The sequence below is a fragment of the Camelina sativa genome, chromosome 11 (genome assembly GCF_000633955.1).
Source record: "Camelina sativa cultivar DH55 chromosome 11, Cs, whole genome shotgun sequence".
In the NCBI taxonomy this organism is placed as follows: domain Eukaryota; kingdom Viridiplantae; phylum Streptophyta; class Magnoliopsida; order Brassicales; family Brassicaceae; genus Camelina; species Camelina sativa.
This window is the reverse complement of record NC_025695.1, coordinates 5,897,289-5,915,704: the sequence shown is the minus strand read 5'-3', so window position 1 is coordinate 5,915,704 and position 18,416 is coordinate 5,897,289. Positions and strand designations below refer to the sequence as shown.

General features: G+C 36.3%; 5 protein-coding genes and 1 pseudogene across 5 annotated transcripts; 2 read left to right on the top strand and 4 right to left on the bottom strand.

Moving 5' to 3' along the window:
- Positions 672-1,552, bottom strand: LOC104727675 (putative F-box protein At4g29970). Its single transcript, XM_010446760.1, has 4 exons — positions 1,359-1,552; positions 1,106-1,323; positions 866-946; positions 672-787 (listed from the first exon to the last, which is right to left on the bottom strand). Exons 1-4 carry the CDS (start codon positions 1,550-1,552, stop codon positions 672-674), a joined length of 609 nt encoding a protein of 202 aa, XP_010445062.1.
- On the bottom strand, positions 6,585-7,706 carry LOC104727674 (annotated as a pseudogene).
- On the bottom strand, positions 11,937-12,520 carry LOC104721862. The gene has a single exon (XM_010439933.1). The coding sequence runs from the start codon at positions 12,518-12,520 to the stop codon at positions 12,005-12,007; it is 516 nt and encodes a 171-aa protein (XP_010438235.1). The 3' UTR covers positions 11,937-12,004.
- LOC104727673 (putative F-box/kelch-repeat protein At3g24610) lies at positions 13,351-14,412 on the top strand. Its single transcript, XM_010446758.1, has one exon. It carries the CDS (start codon positions 13,351-13,353, stop codon positions 14,410-14,412), a length of 1,062 nt encoding a protein of 353 aa, XP_010445060.1.
- Positions 15,511-17,711, bottom strand: LOC104721861 (folate synthesis bifunctional protein, mitochondrial). Its single transcript, XM_010439932.2, has 2 exons — positions 17,493-17,711; positions 15,511-17,267 (listed from the first exon to the last, which is right to left on the bottom strand). Exons 1-2 carry the CDS (start codon positions 17,662-17,664, stop codon positions 15,802-15,804), a joined length of 1,638 nt encoding a protein of 545 aa, XP_010438234.1. The 5' UTR covers positions 17,665-17,711; the 3' UTR covers positions 15,511-15,801.
- Positions 18,032-18,410, top strand: LOC104721859. The gene has a single exon (XM_010439931.2). It carries the CDS (start codon positions 18,125-18,127, stop codon positions 18,395-18,397), a length of 273 nt encoding a protein of 90 aa, XP_010438233.1. The 5' UTR covers positions 18,032-18,124; the 3' UTR covers positions 18,398-18,410.

The following is an 18,416-nucleotide window of genomic DNA, read 5'->3' as shown; positions in this document are numbered from 1 at the left end:
CTCCATCCAAAATTGTATAACTAAATCAAAGTAACATAATTTACCAAAGTAATCAAAGTCGAGATGGAATTCATTTTTGTTCTTAAACCCTTCAAAAAAAAATTTCCTCTCTTCAAATATAATAAATCAAATAAGAAACCTGAAGCTTGTTCTAAAGCTCCACAAAAAAAAAAAAAAAGATTACTTTTATCAAGTCATGAGCGTACAATGCCATTAAACAATACTAGGACTAATCTTAGATAGATACTATCCAAGAATAAGATCATACATAAGGCTTGAACAAAAAAAAAGAAGGAGATAAAGTTAAATGCAAAGCCCAAAAAAAAAAACTAGTAACACACCGTTGGTAGAAACATTGGACTCTCTACATGATCCAAAAAGACTTTAGCACGATGGTCATTCCCAAGTCCTTCAATCACAACTTTTCTGGCATGGTTTACCTTGAGATCGTAACAAATAAAAGAGAAACGTTTAGGGTTCTTATAATGAAACGGTACAAATATAAGCTCGCCGGTACGGAGTGCACCCCGGAACGTAAACCATTCATCATCCCCAACTAAGTTTGTCCAAGAAGGAACCAATAGAGAACATTTTGACCATTCTTGGTTACTGAAATCCTTGAGAACCCACAGGTCAAGTGTACCTCTACATATGGTATCCGTTAAAGCTATCTATCCACCGTAGTCCACCAGTTTACTAGAACGACTATCAGGTAAACCAATAACATTAAAGTCTTCAGACATCAGATTGAAGCTTATTAGAGAATAGAATCGTATATCGACCTTAGCTAAATAATACACAACCCCATTTATGCATATTCCTTTACTTACAAAGGAAGAACCACCTAGACGATGGCCATGCTTACATTCAATCATTCTCCATTCTTGTTTAGCTCCTAGAGTGAGAACTTGATGCTCCTCCGTCTCAATATTTTTTAAGAATCTATCTCTGAAAAGAACACGTCGATTTGTCATGCACAAGACTTTGTATAGATCGTTAACTGGATCATATCCAAAAAAAAGATGATATGATTCTTTTATAGTTTTGACTCTGGGCAAAGCTACGAATTGACCAGTGGTAGGATTTCCAATCAACACTTTAGTACCATTAAAACAGCATATCAAGCCGCGGACGGGAGGAGAAAAGCAATACCGTGAATCTGGTTTCGGAGTAAGAGTTACCCTTTCCCTATGATGATGATCATCAGAAGACAACAGATCCTCCAGGGATCGGGAGACAAAGAAGTGCATGTCCAGACGGTTGACTGTGAAAAGAAGACGAGGCCGAGTAATAGATCGAGTCAGGTACATATCAGTTAAGATCAACAATACATATACTCGATGATAGATGACCAGTATCTAGAAACGATGATAGATGACCAGTATCTAGAAACGAAGCTGAGTTTGACTATGGATTTGGCCGGCGATTTTAGGAGAATCTCAAGTATCAGTTCCGGAGGAATATTCGAAAACAGATCGATTTCTTCGCTTTTGTCTTGACATTTCTTAGACCTAGTAAGACATTCTCGATTTTTCTTTCTCACCTTACCCATGGCGAGTTTCGTGTTCTGCTCACTGTTTTTTTTTCTTTTACTCTTGGTTGGGGTAAACCCTAATCGCCCATATATTTTTTGCAACTGGAAACCTAAAATTAATCTTAACATTACACAAAAATAAAAAAGCCCTTATGTATCAAGATTTTTTTTTTTAAAAAAGTTACACAAAAGGTTCCCCAATTAGTTATCGCCACCCGCATAACGAAAACGGAGAATCTATTCGTAGGGATGCGAGATTGATCGTTCGCCTACTCCTTCGTCAGCTTATCCAATTAAATTTCGACACGTCACCAATAGTTGTGACATTATTTATTTAGTTTTGTATTTCTCGTAAATTGCAGGGAAAATCGGTATTTTCATACCCTAGGGGTATGTTGAATTCATACACCAGCTATAACACTGAGTAAATCCATACACAAAGTTTAGTAAAATTCAAATTGGCTGCACCAACTCGACAAACGGTGTAAGAACATGCACAAGCCGTGACGGTGTTATCTGACCGTTAACAACTGTTTACGTGGATGCCACGTAATAAACGACGTCGTATTGAGATACGAAAGAAAGAGCTTCTTTTGTCCAAAACGACGTTGTTTCCATTGTCTTCTTCCTTTTTACTTCTTTCACGAGTCGAGAGAAAGTTTGTTCAATTGATTTGGGGATTTTTAGAACATTTAGAGTTTTTGGGCAAAATCGATTAAGATGTCTTCATCATCAGCTTCTTCAAGTGAGTAATTGAGAACATAATGTGTTTAGTTTCCTTGTCTTTGTATATTTTGATAGAAATATTATTTGATTGTGAATTGGTGAATCCGTTATTTGGTGAAGGAGTGAGCAGCGACAGAGTCAATGTCATTGGAAGAGGAATCCCACGAAAATGTAGATGTGGTCGATTCTCTGTAATGAGAACTTCAAACACAATGAAAAATCCTGGAAGACTCTTTCATTGTTGTCCTAATGGATCCGACGAGGTAATCAATATAGTTGGTCATATGAAAATTGTTCTCATAACCTTCTCATAATGTGTATTTTTGTATTAGAATCTGAATCATTTGTTTAAGTGGACCGACATAAGCATGGTTGAGGAGATGGAAGAGGTTGAAAGTGTAGTTGACAAAATAGAAAGAGAAGTGGGAAGCTTAGCAAAGGGATTAGATGAGGTAGAAGCTATCAAAGAAATCGCAGAAAGATGTGAAAAAGATATTGTAGAGCTCAAAGGTGTGGTGAGTTCTTGTGAGAAAGAGATTCAAGAGCTAAGAAGCTTCAAGAACATGATTGTTTGTGGTGGTTTAGTTGTGGCTTTTGTCTACTATGTAATATTTGTGTAATGTGTTGTTAAGTGTTTTTGTTGTGATTAAGCATGTAATCATGGAGTTGTTAAGTGTTTTTGTTGTTAACTATGTTAAGATTAATATAAAACTTCAATAAGTTTTGATTAGATGAAAAATAGAAGCCATGTTTTGAGTACAACAAAAACTTGAAATTCACCGAACTACAACCATAAACTACCATGAGATTACCACAAAAACTTTCAATCTCATCGGACAAAAACAAAAAACTAACTTCCATTCGTCCCTTCCTTCTATTCAGTTCATTCATTCCATTCCATGGCTTGGTCCTTGGGTTGGTGCTTGACTAAGTCCTTGGCTTTGTCTTTGGCTTGGTTCTTGGCTTTGTCCTTGGCTTGGTTCTTGGCTTTGTCCTTGGCTTGGTTCTTCACCAGTTTTCTTCTTCTTCCACCTTCTACCAACAACTCCCAGAGCCGGACAACTTCTAGTATTATGACCGACGGTACTACACCGGCCACAACGACTATCTCGTCCAGCTTTTGAAACTTTGATTCTCTTCTCCGGTTGTTCTTGTTCTTCTTTTCCTTTTGACTTCTTCTTTGGAGACTCATTCTTGCCCTTCTTTCTTTTTTCTGTCTTTTTGGGACCTTTTGTAACTTCTCGTGGTGGTGGTTGAATCCTAGGCTCCTGAGATCTTATCCAAAAACCAATGCCATTAACTGCTGAGATTGACTCAGAGTAAATCTTGACATTTGTTGATGCCAAGTACCAATCACAGTTAACATAATCTTCAGGATTGTGCTTCTTGGTCAGTATGACTCTTAAAACATGGCGGCAAGGGATCCCTGTCATACTCCATCTTCGACATGCACATGTCTTTGCATTCATATCAACCTTGAATCCATGTTTGTTTTCGAGAACCTCATACTGCCCATTTCCACAAGGAATTACCTGACAATACTTTCGTAAAAGCTCTTCCTCTTTGATGGTGTTGGCGACCTTGAGAGTGTATTTCCCTTGACGTTTCATTGCTTTTTTAAGCCTCACATCTATACGCATCATAGTTTGTCTTCTTATTGTCTCCAACATCTCCACTAATGGCATTTCCCGTGCTTTGTTGATAGCATTGTTGTAAGACTCAGAAAAGTTATTAGAAACATCTTCACAACTGGATTTGCAGCCAAAGAAGGCACGACTACAGTTTCGCGGATTCCTTTGCATGACAGCCTCATACACTCCTTCATCAAACTTCTTCAATTCGTCAATGGCTTTGTTATACTCTGATGCATTAAAACTCTTCGCAACTGCCCAATACAACTTCTTTGGCAAATCTTTACCTGGATAAACTCTTCTAAGGTTACCATAGATATGGCGTGCACACATCCGGTGTTCCACCTTTGGTAGCTCTTGATCAACAACATTGAGCAATCCCTTTTGTCTATCAGAGATAAGGGTAAATCCATCACCATCTTCAAGCTTCAAATCAACTTTCAGCTTCTTAATGAACCACAACCAAGCATCATAGTTCTCTGTTTGCACAACTGCCCAAGCAACCGGATAGAACTGATTGTTAGCATCTCTTCCTACAGCTGCCAACAGTTGTCCTTTCACACCGTTTTTTAAGAAGCAACCATCTATGCCAATTATTGGCCGACAATATGCAAGCCAAGTCTTCCGAAGGGCTTCAAAGCAGACATAAAACCTATCAAACCTGACGATACCAGCATCATCAGTCAATGTCCCAACCTCCGCTGTTGAACCCGGATTTGATCTACAAAACAGAAATCAAACCCATATTACCGACTAACTCCAAAATTATAAGAAAAGCAAAGTAAAAAAAAGCTTGACTTACTCTAAAAGATGTTCCATGTAATCATGTAGACGAGCAAATTGCTCATCATATTCCTCTTGAATCATCTTCAATGCTTTTGCTCTAGCTGTCCGACACTGATCATAAGTAGCAACTATGGTGTAACGCTCCTCAATCGCATCTTGCATCGCCTTAGCATTGAATGTCGGATCCTTCCTTATGTCATTCAAGAACAACTGAGCAAGGACTCCACTCTTGATCACTTTACTAAACCCGTCCTTTGTACATGCATGGACATCATTGCATGTCTTCACCATGTACTTTCCAATTTTATCTTCATAGGAGCAGTAGATCTTGAATTTGCAATTCCCTCCAATGGAACACCTTACTTCACTCTTCTCTGAACCCCATCTTGTAAACTTTATATTCTCTCCATTCTTAAGAGCATAGTCAACCACAGCTTCTTTAAACTCACCTATACTATCAAAGACTTGCTCTAATTTTATTTCTCCACTACCTTTTTTGCACCTCATATATCTTCTTTCAACGTCCTCGCAATCTGAGTTAGGAGGAGTATCCTCATCATTATCATGCTCTTCTTCGTCAACAAAACCTGCTAAGTTCTCCTCCACTCGATCTTCCATGTCAACAAATACCCTACGAGCATCTCTATCATCACCATGAGAACCATCTCTATCACTATGAGCACCATCTCTATCATCGCCAACAGAACCATCTCTATCACTATGAGCACCATCTCTATCATCACCATGAGAACCAGCTTCAAGAAGCTCATGCTGTTCTTTCTCTAGAAAGATTTCTATCGACTTAACCCAAACCGCAGTTGTACACATTTTCTGAAAATTCTCACCTTCATTTATTAACTTCAGCTCTGAAAAATCTTCAAATGGATACTTATACCAGATTTTCTGCCCATAAAGAGGATCGTCCAATGCCGCCATCAGATTAGTCACAACACTTTCTGGTTTGCTTTCAAGGGTTAGAGCCGATCCTCCAACATAAGTAATTTTTTTCCCATCAACAACTCCAAACTCTCCACCATTGTGGCATTGGAATATGACATCCTCATCGGAGCTGAAAAAAAAACTTAAAAGAATTAGAGGGTTTTCTAAATAAACACTCCTAAGTATCTCAATTAAGAAAATCCCTAAATTATAAAAACCCTAAAAATTGAATTAAAATTACCTCATTTTCCGATGACAATACGGTTAACAACACTTTATACACTCTCCACGGTCGACAATCGTTGCTAATTGAATCAATTGACCAATTGATTTTGATTTATTGGTGAAAAGAAGAGAAGAAACATGAGTCGGGATTGAGAAACATAACTCGAGTCGGGAAAGAAGAAGTAGATGGCTTAGGAAGAAGACAATGGAAACGACGTCGTTTTGGACAAAAGAAGCTCTTTCTTTCGTATCTCAATACGACGTCGTTTATTACGTGGCATCCACGTAAGCAGCTGTTAACGGTCAGATAACACCGTTACGGCTTGTGCATGTTCTTGCACCGTTTGTCGAGTTGGTGCAGCCAATTTGAATTTTACTAAACTTTGTGTATGGATTTACTCAGTGTTATATCTGGTGTTTGAATTCAACATACCCCCTTAGCTGGAGTATGAAAATACCGATTTCCCTAAATTGCATACAAGAAAGATGCTTGGCTTTTTTCAAAAAGCATACTATAATTTTGGCCAACAAAATAAATGTGTATACTCAAAAACTTATCCATCATAAACTTGAAAATAAAATAAAAATCACAAGTATCCTAATTACCCAAGTATCGAAATCGGAACTCGATCAATTTTGTTCTCTAATTAAAACTAGGCTTAAACCAGAAAAGAAAAGAAAAGAAAAGAAGAAAAAGACATTAATGCAAGCAACACCAAAAAAAACTAGTCATGATCATCTCATTAACTGATCACTTTTGGGATAAAAAATGGACTCTCTACATGATTCAAAAAGACTTCGATATGATCAAAGTCATCCCCAAGTCCTTCCATCAAAACCTTTCTGGCATGGCTGTACTTGAGATCGTAATAAATAATAAAGAAGGGTGGATGGGAAGGACTCGGTACAAATATAAGCTCGCCGGTACTAAGTGTACCACCGAACATAAGCCAATGATCAATGCCAACTAATTTTTCCCAAGAAGGAACCAATAGAGAAACTTTTGACCATTCTTGGTTGCTGGCATCTTTCAGAATCCACAGGTCTAGTGTACCATTACATAAGCCATCCGTTAAAGCTATCTTTCCACCATAGTTCACCAGAGTACGATACTGACTACTATATTTGATATCCTCAGGGAACTCAATAACACTATAGTCTTCAGATCTCAGATTGAAGCTTATTAGATAATGAGGTCGTCTATCGTCGTCGGACCGAGTTAAATAATACACAACCCCGTCCATGCATAGTCCTTTACTTGTATCATAATATCCAGCTGCACGATGCTTGCATTCAATCATTCTCCATTCTTGTTTAGCTCCCAGAGTGAACCCAATAACTCTTTTAAATTTACCGAAAGGGACAAGTCGATATGTCATGCACAAGACTTTGAATAGATCGTTAACAGGTTCATATCCAAAAAAAAGTTTATACGAATCTTTTATAGTTTTAACTCTGGGCAAAGCTACGAATTGACCAGTGCTAGGATTTCCAATCAACACTTGAGTACCATCAGAACAGCATATCAAGCCGCGGACGGGTTGAGAAAACTCAATCCGTGAATCGTGTTCCGGAGTAAGAGTTGTCCTATGATGATGATCAGAAGACGGATCCTCCAGGGATCAGGAGTGAAAGAAGTGCATGCCCAGACGGTAGACTGCTAAAAGAAGACGAGGCCGAGTAATAGATCGAGTCAGGTACAACTCGGTGAAATCTTTGTCGCGGATAATAGATGACCAGTGTTTAGAAACGAAGCTGAGGTTGACTATAGATTTGGCCGGCGATTTTAGGAGAATCATTAGTATCAGTTCCGGAGGAATATTCGAAAACAGATCTTCTGGATTTTTATTCCTCACCTTATCCATTGGGAATTTCAGTTCTGCTCACTGCTTTATTCCTTTTCACCCTTGGTTGGGTTAAACCCTAATTGTCCTTGTACTTTTTTTGCAAAGTCAAAACCCTATTAATATCAAGAATAAACATAAGCCGGATTGATCTCCAATAATTTTTTTTACAGTTGATGAATTATTGGTCGGATACAATACAACTTACTACAAGACAAAGCTGAAGCCGAGGTTTGGATCGTAGTCGTAGAACCAGAGGAAGTTGAGTTTGAGCAATTTGTTCTCGCCTTCCGAGATTCAAGAGTTTATGGAGCGGCCAAAAACACTTGGGTTATAAAGAATGTAAGCTACAATTTTCTATTTATGCACGTGAAGACTAGTGGAGAATATTGTATTTTTTTTTGGTTTTTGGCCTACCTCAAAGTCCTTGTGCTACAAGATTCCTCTGTTATTCCTTTTCTTATAACTCGATTTTTTCCTTTTATCTTTTTCCTTTAATTAATATGTAGGGTATTACTTCTATATACATTATGCGGTTTATTTTCTACTTAATAATAAATATTCTAATCTATACTAATAAAAAGTAGAAGCTATAAGCTGTCTATCTAGTATTTTAAACATCCAATCGGAATTCTACATGTCACTAATTAACATTTTTAAGATTTTCAGAATTTTCTATATTAAGATATTTTTTAAACAACCGATCATGATTTGACATGTCATTTATTAACAATTTTAAAATTTCCAGATTTTTTTAGAAAAAGAAAAAATGCTGTCCACCTAGGATTTTAAACATCCAATCGGAATTCGACATGTCACTAATTAACATTTTTAAGATTTCCAGAATTTTTTATATTAAGATATTTTTTAAACGACCAATTAGGATTTGACATGTCATTCATTGATATTTTTAAAATTTCTAGAATTTTTTAGAAAAAGGAAAATTTGAAATTTATGTAAATAAAAGAACTATGTACAATATCCCACATCGGCTAGAAATTTTTTAGACAATGGTTCAGAACCATTATAAATAAGATTAATATGCTTCCAACAACGAATGAGTAGGAAAGCTTGATTTATCAGGCGTCCAAGTTTAAAAGTTTTATTCGGTTTGATCCGGTTTTTTATCTGATCAAATTAAAACTTTAAAAAATTTCAAAAAATATAATAATATTTAAAAATTTTAGAAGTTTAAATATTATAAATATTGAAACTTTTAAAAGTTCTTAGCTTTTTATAAGTTTTAAAATATTATAATTTTTAAATTTTAATAGTTTAAAATATTATAAATATTGAAACTTTTCAAAAGGTTCAAATATTATATTTCGAACCATTTAAAAGTTTAAAATATTATAAATATTGAAACTTCTTAAAGTCTTAGCTTTTAAAGGTTTCAAAATATTATAATTTTTAAATTTTAAAAATTTCTCAACATTTAAAAGTTTTTTTAAAAATTAGAATTTATAAATTTTAAAAGTTTAAAATATTATAAATATTGAAACTTGAAAATTTTAAAAGGTTCAAATATTAAAAATATTTAAACTTCATAGAATGTTTTAAAACATTACAATTACTTAACCTACATAGAAATTTTAAGACATTATATCTATACTAATAAAAAGTTGAAGCTATAAACTCCTAAAGGTGTCCATATAGAATTTAAAAAAAAATCAATAAGAATTAGATATTTCACTAATAACATTTTTAGAAATATAGTAGTAATCTATATATTAAGATTTTTTTAGAAAAAAAAAAGTAAAATTTATAGAAATAAAAGAAATATTTACAACATCCCACATCGGCTAGAAAATTTTAGACAATGGCTAAGAACCATTATAAATAAAACTAGTATGTTTTTAACTATAAATTTATCAGGTTTGCTTGATTTATGCTTATTTATCAGGTTTCCAAATTTAGAAGTTTTATATGATTTATTTTAGCAAATTAAATTATATAAAGGTTTAAATATTTAATATAGAATATTTAGAAATATTATAAATACCTCCATAAAAATGTTAAAAAATTATAACTATTTAAACTCTATAAAAAGTTAAAGTGTCATTAATATTTAACTCCAAAAAAAAATGTTACAAATATTTAAACTACATCTAAAGTTTGAAATATTTTAAAAATTTAATCTCTATTAAAAATTTAAAAGTTTAAGAATTACAAAATATTATATATCAAATTTTTAATATCTTGAAAATATCTTACTTATCTCCGTTTGTGCTTTATATATCTTATGAGCTGTAAAACATGTTTTTGTGTATGACTTTACAGATGATTTGATACTTTCGCAGTAAATTTTTATTTTCAAGTCTAAAAAATAAGGATTGACGTCGCAAGACCTTGATTTGATGTTATTTGAGTTTAAAGAATAAGGATTGACGAAAAACATAAATATTGTTATAACTATATATGTGTTCATATTACTTTCTCTGTAAGTAAGGATTTTGGTTTGAGAAGTTTCAAACCGTGTGGATCTCAAATCGAATAATATTGATGAAATTATCAATAATTGGGTGCATGTGTTGACTATGCTGGTTTTCATGAATTGCACAATTTTTATGAGAAAAGATATGATTTTGGTCTTGGAGTTTGATGGGTTAACAAGTTGTGTGGTAGTCTAAAAAAAAAGTTTTTCAGTGGAAGAATGTGAAGAAGTTGACGAGGAAGAACAAGAAGAAGAGTATAACGAAGAACCGGATGGTAAAAGTAATGATGACAATTACCATAAAATTTGACAGTGAAAATGACAAGAAAGAATATGAAGAATAAGAAAACATTGAATAAAAAACACGAAAACATAGGTGATAGCGATCAATTAAATATGAAAAACAAGATAAATTCATGATTATAAAATTGTTCCGTTTTCTGGTGGTCAAAGAAATGGTTTAAGGATATGTGTGGTCACCAGTCTGATCTGTTTCGCCTGGACGTGGAGTTAAATTCATGATTTTAAAACACAACTGATTTTTATATTATTAAAAATTGTGTATCTGAAATTTAATTTTTTTCCTTAATAGTAATTTAAAGTTTTTTATAAGATAATATTTCACTACCGTCATCAATCATATATAATTTTTATCAAAATATATCAAATAAACTCATGTGGGTTCAAAACCTAGTTACATAAATAAAGAGCATAAGAGTATGGAATGGACGTTAAACTTCCCCACTAGAAACAAATAATTCTATAGGACCATTTTGTAATTCAATTAAATTACTTACTAAATTTGGATCACAATCCCTTAACCTACTTATGAATTTTTCACTTGAAATAAAACAGCTTTTAATGGTAAACAACTAATTTTGTGATGCAATATATATCGGATTTGGTGATGTTATAAAATATAATATTAGATTAAGTTTGAAAAGTATAAATAGCACCTTCTATCCTCATTCAAGATTTTAATGTTGTTTTGCCTATTACAACGGGTTTATATATCATGTTTCTTTGGATTTATCTATCATAAATAAACATGTTGCAACAAAATTTTTTACCAAATATTACAAACATATAATCTTGACAATAATATTAAAACAGAAAACGGGATTTTTTTTATTTTTCAACAGAAAAACGGGTCTTCTATAAATTTTTAAAAATTTGGAAAAAGCATTGACATTAAATATTAAATGTTTTGGATAAATTCACCAAAACATAAAAGACCTGTTTCTGTTTTATGGTAAAAGATTAAAACCTTGAACGGTAGCAGTTTTTAGGAAGGTTTTGTTTTTCAAAATCCATTAATTTATTTAATCAAGATTATAGAAAATGAAAAAGAAGCAAATAACAAGGTAATGTCACTGGTCTCAAAACTATTTTAATGTCTTTAAAAATAATTTGACTTTTTAATTTTGGAATTTAATCTTAACAATAATTTTGCATTTAATGAGAATTTTGCAGATTTTGTAGTTCAAGAAATAAACATCAATTTGTATTTAAACACAATTAATAACAAAATCAAATTGTAATATTTTACAACTTATAATTCCGCATATAATGGGAATGATAATATTATAACTCAACCCTCAAATACATCTACTTCGAAAACAAACACCCCGTAAAAATAGATATAAAAATAAAAGAAATATATTCAATATATAGTTTAAAAAGTGTAAAATTACAAAATTCAAAACTAAAAACTTATAATTTTATGTTGCAAATTCAATAATACTGCCTAGTCAATAATAAAACCAAACGATTTATAAAAGAAAATGTCAAGAACAAAGTAATTGACAAACCCCTTTTAAACCAATGTAAAGTAGTACTCAAACTATAGAAAATAAACAAAGTGGAGAAGCGAATTAGAGAGTGACTATAAAACGCCGTCGCCACCACCATAACGAGAGAAGTTAAACGGAGAAGCCATTCGATGGATAACTATGGAAGGAGAGACGAAAAGATCTGGCTCGGAGATGAGAACGCCATCGAGTGTAAAACCGGAAGCTGAATTGTTGGTAACTACGATGGAGTGTCCAAAGAGAAGCGTAGGGATGCGAGAGAAAGGGTTCATGAGACTTATGACGGAGAAGTCAAGCCATTGTGGAACGATATGGTAAGAAGCTACGAGTGGTGACGTGGCGTTGATTCCTTCGACGGATGTTATTGGGAGGAAGAGAGTGGAAGTGAGGACTGGACCGTTGATCTCGTCGTTAGTGTTGAGGAACGCTCCACTCCAATCTTCGAAAGAACCGCTTGAGATCATTGCGTCTATGATTTTGGTTGCGATTTGGTTTTGCTCCGGCGTGAGAGTGGGAAGTGAAGTGGAGTATGTAGTGGTGATGATGGTGATGATCATAATGATGAGAACTAGTTGTTTGGTGGTTTCCATGGAAGAATAATAAGAGAACCCTCAAAATTTCTTAAGTCAAGAAAAGATGAGGAATGAAAAATATTTTTGTAGTGTCGGATAGTAATGTATAAATAAGAGGATAATTAATAATGTGGGAGAAGTAGTTGAATCATGTAAAATTAGTTTTGTACTTTGTAGTAGCGGTTGGACGCTGCAAAATCTGTAAATATTTTCAAGTGGATTTAACATGAGTGATGCATGGCTGATTATGATTTTTCAACAAATTGAGATTTTTACAAAAGATAGCAATAAGATATATATGAATATGATGATAATACTAGCAAAATACAAAAAGATATACTTAATAAATTTGGAGGCTTATCGTGGTGGGAATTGTAAAAAAGAATCACAAAGAGACTAAAGTTTGTTTTAAATTAAAGTCGGTCTACGATTTGAAAAACAGTTCTAAAAGAGCTTCTTGTCTTAAACCTTTCTTGTTTAACACGGGAACCAAAAAAACAAACTCAAAAAATCTCAATCCCCACAATTCATCTACAAGGAGAAGATAACCATGGAACAGCCGCTGAAATCTGAGTTAAGGAGATCAATCAATCAACCAGAAAAGTGTTCCTTGTGAAATTTCTGTAAGGAGAGGATGTCCAATTACGCCGGTCGGGCCGCACAATAAAAGGCAGAAGAAGGAGAAGGAGACGTCTCTGTCTCTGTCTAGGTTATCGTTGGTACCACACGATGTTGCTCTGAACTGCTTGTCCTGCCTCTCGAGATTTGACAGAGCGGTCTTGTCTGTGACCTCCAAGAGCCTCCGCTCTCTCGTGGTTTCGCCTGATCTCTACCGCACGCGTCAGCTGATGGGTTTTAGTTCCGACGAGTACTGGTATGTTTGCTTAAGCATACCTCCTTTCACAACTCCACGCTGGTTCATCCTCCGCCGTACTCGTGGAGATGTTGACGCCAACAAGTCTGTGAATCGTAGGCTAAGACCGATCCCATCCTACCCTTATCAGCCTCCGGAATCATCTTCTTTCGTGGTGCTGGGTTATGGGATCTATGTGATCGGTGGAATCTTACACGGAAACCCCACTTCTGATGTCTTGCTCCTTGATTGTCTCTCTCACTCGTGGCGCCCCATCCGGTCCATGAGAGTAGCTCGCGCTTCCCCAGCAGCGAACGTGGTAGACGGTAAGATTTACGTGTTTGGAGGCTGCCAAGAGATTGATTCCTCCAACTGGGCAGAGGTTTTCGATACAAAGACACAAACTTGGGACACCTTGCCGTTACCTGAGGATCCAGAGATACGCAGGAACACAAGTACGATCGACAAAAGTGTGGTGATGGAAGACAAAGTTTATGCGGTGGACGAGGATGACCAAACCATCTATTACCTGCCGCGTGAAGGTATATGGAGAAGAGGTAATCGGGATTCTAAGCGGGGAAACAGAAGAGACTGGTGTGCCGTAGGGGGGCTCTTGTACTGTACTGGTACTCGCGGGAGTTTAATATGGTGTGAGCCAGATGAGTTGGATTGGAAGAAGGTAATGGGTTTGGATGTTTATCACTGGTGTAAATTTGGTTTAAATGGTAAATTGTGTGTTGAGAACGTTAATACCGCGTGGAAGCTTTACTGGACCGATTTTGGTTTCAGCAGAGTGACCAGCAACTCTCGTGGGAACATTGTGGTCTTCTGGAAGGTGTATCTCCCTAGAATCGAGGAGAGGAGATATCCTAGTCGCCATCACAAGTTTCTTATCACTGGTACTAAGAGGTTGGAGCTTTGGTGCGCTGAGATTTCCTTAAAGAGAAACCCTGAAGGCGAGGTTTGGGGGACAATTGAGTGGGCCGATCTTGTCTCCAAACTTAATCCTCACTCATACAACGTTAAGGTTTTGTGTTCTGTTTCTCTCAATGTCTGAAACTTATATGCTTCCAAGTTTCTTATATCATCTCATCTCATTGCATGTATAATTTCTTTTCAGGTTTTCTTTTGGTCCATCTTCTCATTGCATGTATGTTTCTTCTTGCTGAATATATCAGCCATTTTATGGATCTTACATTCTTCTTGCGTTTTTAGAATGCTCCTGAGCAACAACCAACGCTACAAGAAGAATCGACTCTGGCTCAGCTTTGGTGCATGGTACGCTTTTTTTTTCCTAGTCTTTTTTTTGCTTGTTAATGGGATATTTTTCATCTCCATTTCTCAGTAACCTGAAACTGAATCTACTGGGATCATAGTATCATACATAACTCAACAAAACCAGGATTTGCTGGATATTTTGATTCATTCCCTTATAAAGATGTCCATATTGGAATCGAGCCTACAACAGCAACACCAAACATGTTCAGCTGGTAATGGCTTAATGTTATAAATGTAAATGGTGTTTAACAGTTGATTCGCTCTCTTCTATCGAGCCTCTTACATAAACCGAGATAATACCGTGTTCCTTCTGGCAGTTTTCCCAATCTTTTCCCATTGAGGAAATCTTTGGAGGTAAAAAAGAAGTTGAAACCATAAAGATTAAACTCAAGTAATTCTCTCTGTCTAAAGAACTCTTATTGATCCTCTGTCTGGGTTCAGGTTTGATATGAATGGGTCGGTCTCTTCACCTACTATATCTCCGATGCACAAGCCCTTAGGATTAGAGAGACTTTGACTGATGATGAAGAAGTTGTGTAATCTTATTGTGCTGTAAATCAAAATCTCTTTTGACCTTATTAATGTTGGAATTTTTTTCATTACACTTCTAATACAGAGCTATCTCTATAATATAAGTGAACCAAAAACTCTTTTGACCGTTATAAATATTTGTACTTTTTGCAGTAATATTGTTCAACGTTTTTTTAATACAGAGCTATCTCTGATACACGCTGTCATCTCAAACGGCTAAAACAGTACAACAAATCCTTCATCTTCTGTTTGACAAAACATCGTTAATAGATTAAGAAGTTGCGTTTAAGGAGTTTTGTTGCTGTTTTTGAATCCACTCGTCGTAATCTTTAAGTAATTGCTGAAGTAGATAAATAAAATGGTTAAACACCAGATGCTATTGCAGTATTGTTCATCTACAGTTTGTCAGTGTTTTGAAAAGAAAAAAAAAGAGATGGTACATTGGAAACCGTGCATGTAAGCGATTTTGCTAGCTTATTTCATCAATCACCCATAATACAGAAGATCTGCTCTATTCACCAGCCACACAAGATCAAAGCAGAAACATTGCCTCATTCGGCAAGTTGTTCTTAACTAGCAAACTGCTGTATAAACCTGGAACATAACCTTAAATTAGGCTTATGGTTATATCCGCCAATCATCCTTTTGACCTTCTTCTTCTCAACATTGCGTCGCATACTTTTGCTGCGTCTGCGTTATGTCTAACATTATGAACTCTAATGATATTGGCACCTCCTAAAATTCCTGTAGTAACAGTTGCAACAGTAGCAGCATCTCTGTCAGCGGCCTCAGGACGCCCACAAATATCTCCTAAAAATCTCTTCCTTGAAGGTCCTATGAGTATAGGCGCATGAGACACTGCTATACTTCTCTTAGCCATCTCTTCTCGGATTTTTTGCAGATCCATAATAATATCTAGATTATGATCTACACTCTTGGAGAAGCCAATCCCTGGATCAATCATAACCCTCCAAGCAGGAATCCCAGAGAGTTCTGCATCTCTTACTCTCAAGTAGAGTTCAGAAGCAACATCCTTGCAGACATCATTGTACTGCAAATTCTCTTTGTTCTGCATAGTACATGGATCTCCTCTCATGTGCATGGCCATATAAGGAACTCCAGATTCTGCAACAACCTTATGCATATTCGGGTCTAAGCTTCCGGCAGATACATCATTTAGAATGTCAGCTCCATTGTTTATTGCTTCTGAAGCAACCTCGGAGTTGAAAGTATCCACCGATATGAGCTTTTCCTCCATCTCTGGCATACCACGGACAGCCTCTAAAACTGGTAGTAGTCTATCTAACTCTTCTTGACTAGATATTCTCGAGGCGTTTGGTCTTGTAGACTGTGCTCCAATATCAATTATATCTGCACCCTCGGAGATCATAGAGCGAACCCGAGAAACTGCAGAATCTATGGATTGAAAGTGGCCTCCATCACTAAAGCTGTCAGGGGTAATATTAAGTATACCCATCACATGAGTCTTGTTAGAAAAATCCCAAAGTTTATCTCCAATTGGTAAAACCCTTTGTATACCATCTTTTCCAATCTGTGACTCGCCACCTAGTCTCTCCCACGCTCGAAAAATTCCACCGGGATGTGAAGTGAGTGAATGCCAATGCGCAACAGTATCATTATCAACAGCTGATCCAAGCAAATCAACCAAAGGTGCCAACACAAATGACCTTTCCCAGAGTCTCTCATGGGGTATGATCAGTTTATCAGAACATATTCTCATCTTCCCGTAGAACAATATGTCCAAATCAAGTGGTCTTGGTCCATACCGTATACCATCCACACGTCCCATGTCTCTCTCAATTGTCTTGAGAACACTCAACAGCTCATGAGGTCCAAGCTTGGTGACACCTCTCACTGCAGCATTGAGAAACCTGGGTTGGTCAGTCACATGAACGGGAGCCGTCTCGTACAAACAACTGTGCCTCGTTACACAAATGCCACCACGCTTCATCAATCTCAAAGCCTCTCTGAAGTTACTCATCCGGTTTCCAATGTTACTTCCCAAAGCAATCACAACTTCATGCTCAGTAGATTGAACTTCCACAGTTGTTGCCGAAGTTGAGAAAGCTGAGTTACATAACGCTACAATAACAAAGTAACAAATCACACATCTTTAGAAACTTTTCTAAATGGCAAACCAAAATCAGTAGTGGAATCAATAAACTAAGAAATAATTGAGTCTTTCACATTCTTCCAACGTTCAAGAAGTAGCTGAGAGTTTGATTCCCGAAGCAATAGTGACGAAAAATCAAAACTTTTTATCGACAATGACGGGTAGAGGAAGCTGAATAGCTCAGTAACAGGTACCTGGAGGAGGAAGTACAGCCGAGCGAAGTGGGGACACGAGGGAGAGAGACTTCGACGAATAGTATCGGTGGAAGCAGACGCGACTCGGAGCCACAGCCACGATCACCGCCGGATGCGGTTCTGAGAAGCGACGGAGAAGGAATCGTCCGGTTTGTGACAGCAAACGAGCCATTATTGGAGAGAGAAAGTGAAAGATGCAATGTAATGATTGTGCTGATCACTGTGGGAAGATGATGAAGGTGAAACGGGTACCAACTGAGATCCGAAAATCTGACTCGGATTAGACCCGACCCGTATATCCAAATCCAATAACCGAAACAAAGAAGCGGTTATTGATCCGGTTTAGTCATTCCGTGCCGAATTAAAACACCACAGTACCGAATAAATCAATTGAAACCAGTCCCTAAATCGATGAATCAAAGCAAAATCAAATCAAACCGGATTAGATAACCGAAAACCGAATCAAACCAACAATGATTTTTTTTCGTGTGACAATTTTGCCCTTATGTGTTGTTGTTTTTAGCTTCGAAAAGTCGATTTGCTCGATCCCCAAATCGTGGATTAGGGTGAAAAGGAACCATTTTTTATTTCTCGTCGCTGAAACAACAAATCTCAGATCGAAGAAGGATCCAATGGCGTTGAGAAGGGTTTACAGTGAAATCAAAGGGAAGAAGGTGACAGAGCTACCAGGCTATTTCAAATCGACGTTTTCGATGGAGACCGTGAAGACCTCTGTGAGGAGAGGACTCGATAACTACAACGACAAATACATTCAGACCAGCTCCGTCGAGCCTCTCCTTCACGTCTGCTTCGGAGGTATGGCTTTCTCTTACCTCGTCGCTCTCCCTAATGAGCGTCGCCATCTTGAGCACCAGCAGCATGCTAAGGAGCACGGTGGTCATTGATCTCAGAGGGAATCGTTTC

Coding starts and splice junctions, on each gene's coding strand:
- LOC104727675 (XM_010446760.1), bottom strand. CDS start 1,552: ATGGGTAAGGTGAGAAAGAAAAATCGAGAATGTCTTACTAGGTCTAAG. Junction 1,324..1,358: donor TCATCTATCATCGTTTCTAG/ATACTGGTCATC, acceptor ATATGTATTGTT/GATCTTAACTGATATGTACC. Junction 788..865: donor AGAATGGAGAATGATTGAAT/GTAAGCATGGCC, acceptor TGTATTATTTAG/CTAAGGTCGATATACGATTC.
- LOC104721862 (XM_010439933.1), bottom strand. CDS start 12,520: ATGGAAACCACCAAACAACTAGTTCTCATCATTATGATCATCACCATC.
- LOC104727673 (XM_010446758.1), top strand. CDS start 13,351: ATGGGTTTTAGTTCCGACGAGTACTGGTATGTTTGCTTAAGCATACCT.
- LOC104721861 (XM_010439932.2), bottom strand. CDS start 17,664: ATGGCTCGTTTGCTGTCACAAACCGGACGATTCCTTCTCCGTCGCTTC. Junction 17,268..17,492: donor GGCTGTACTTCCTCCTCCAG/GTACCTGTTACT, acceptor TTGTTATTGTAG/CGTTATGTAACTCAGCTTTC.
- LOC104721859 (XM_010439931.2), top strand. CDS start 18,125: ATGGCGTTGAGAAGGGTTTACAGTGAAATCAAAGGGAAGAAGGTGACA.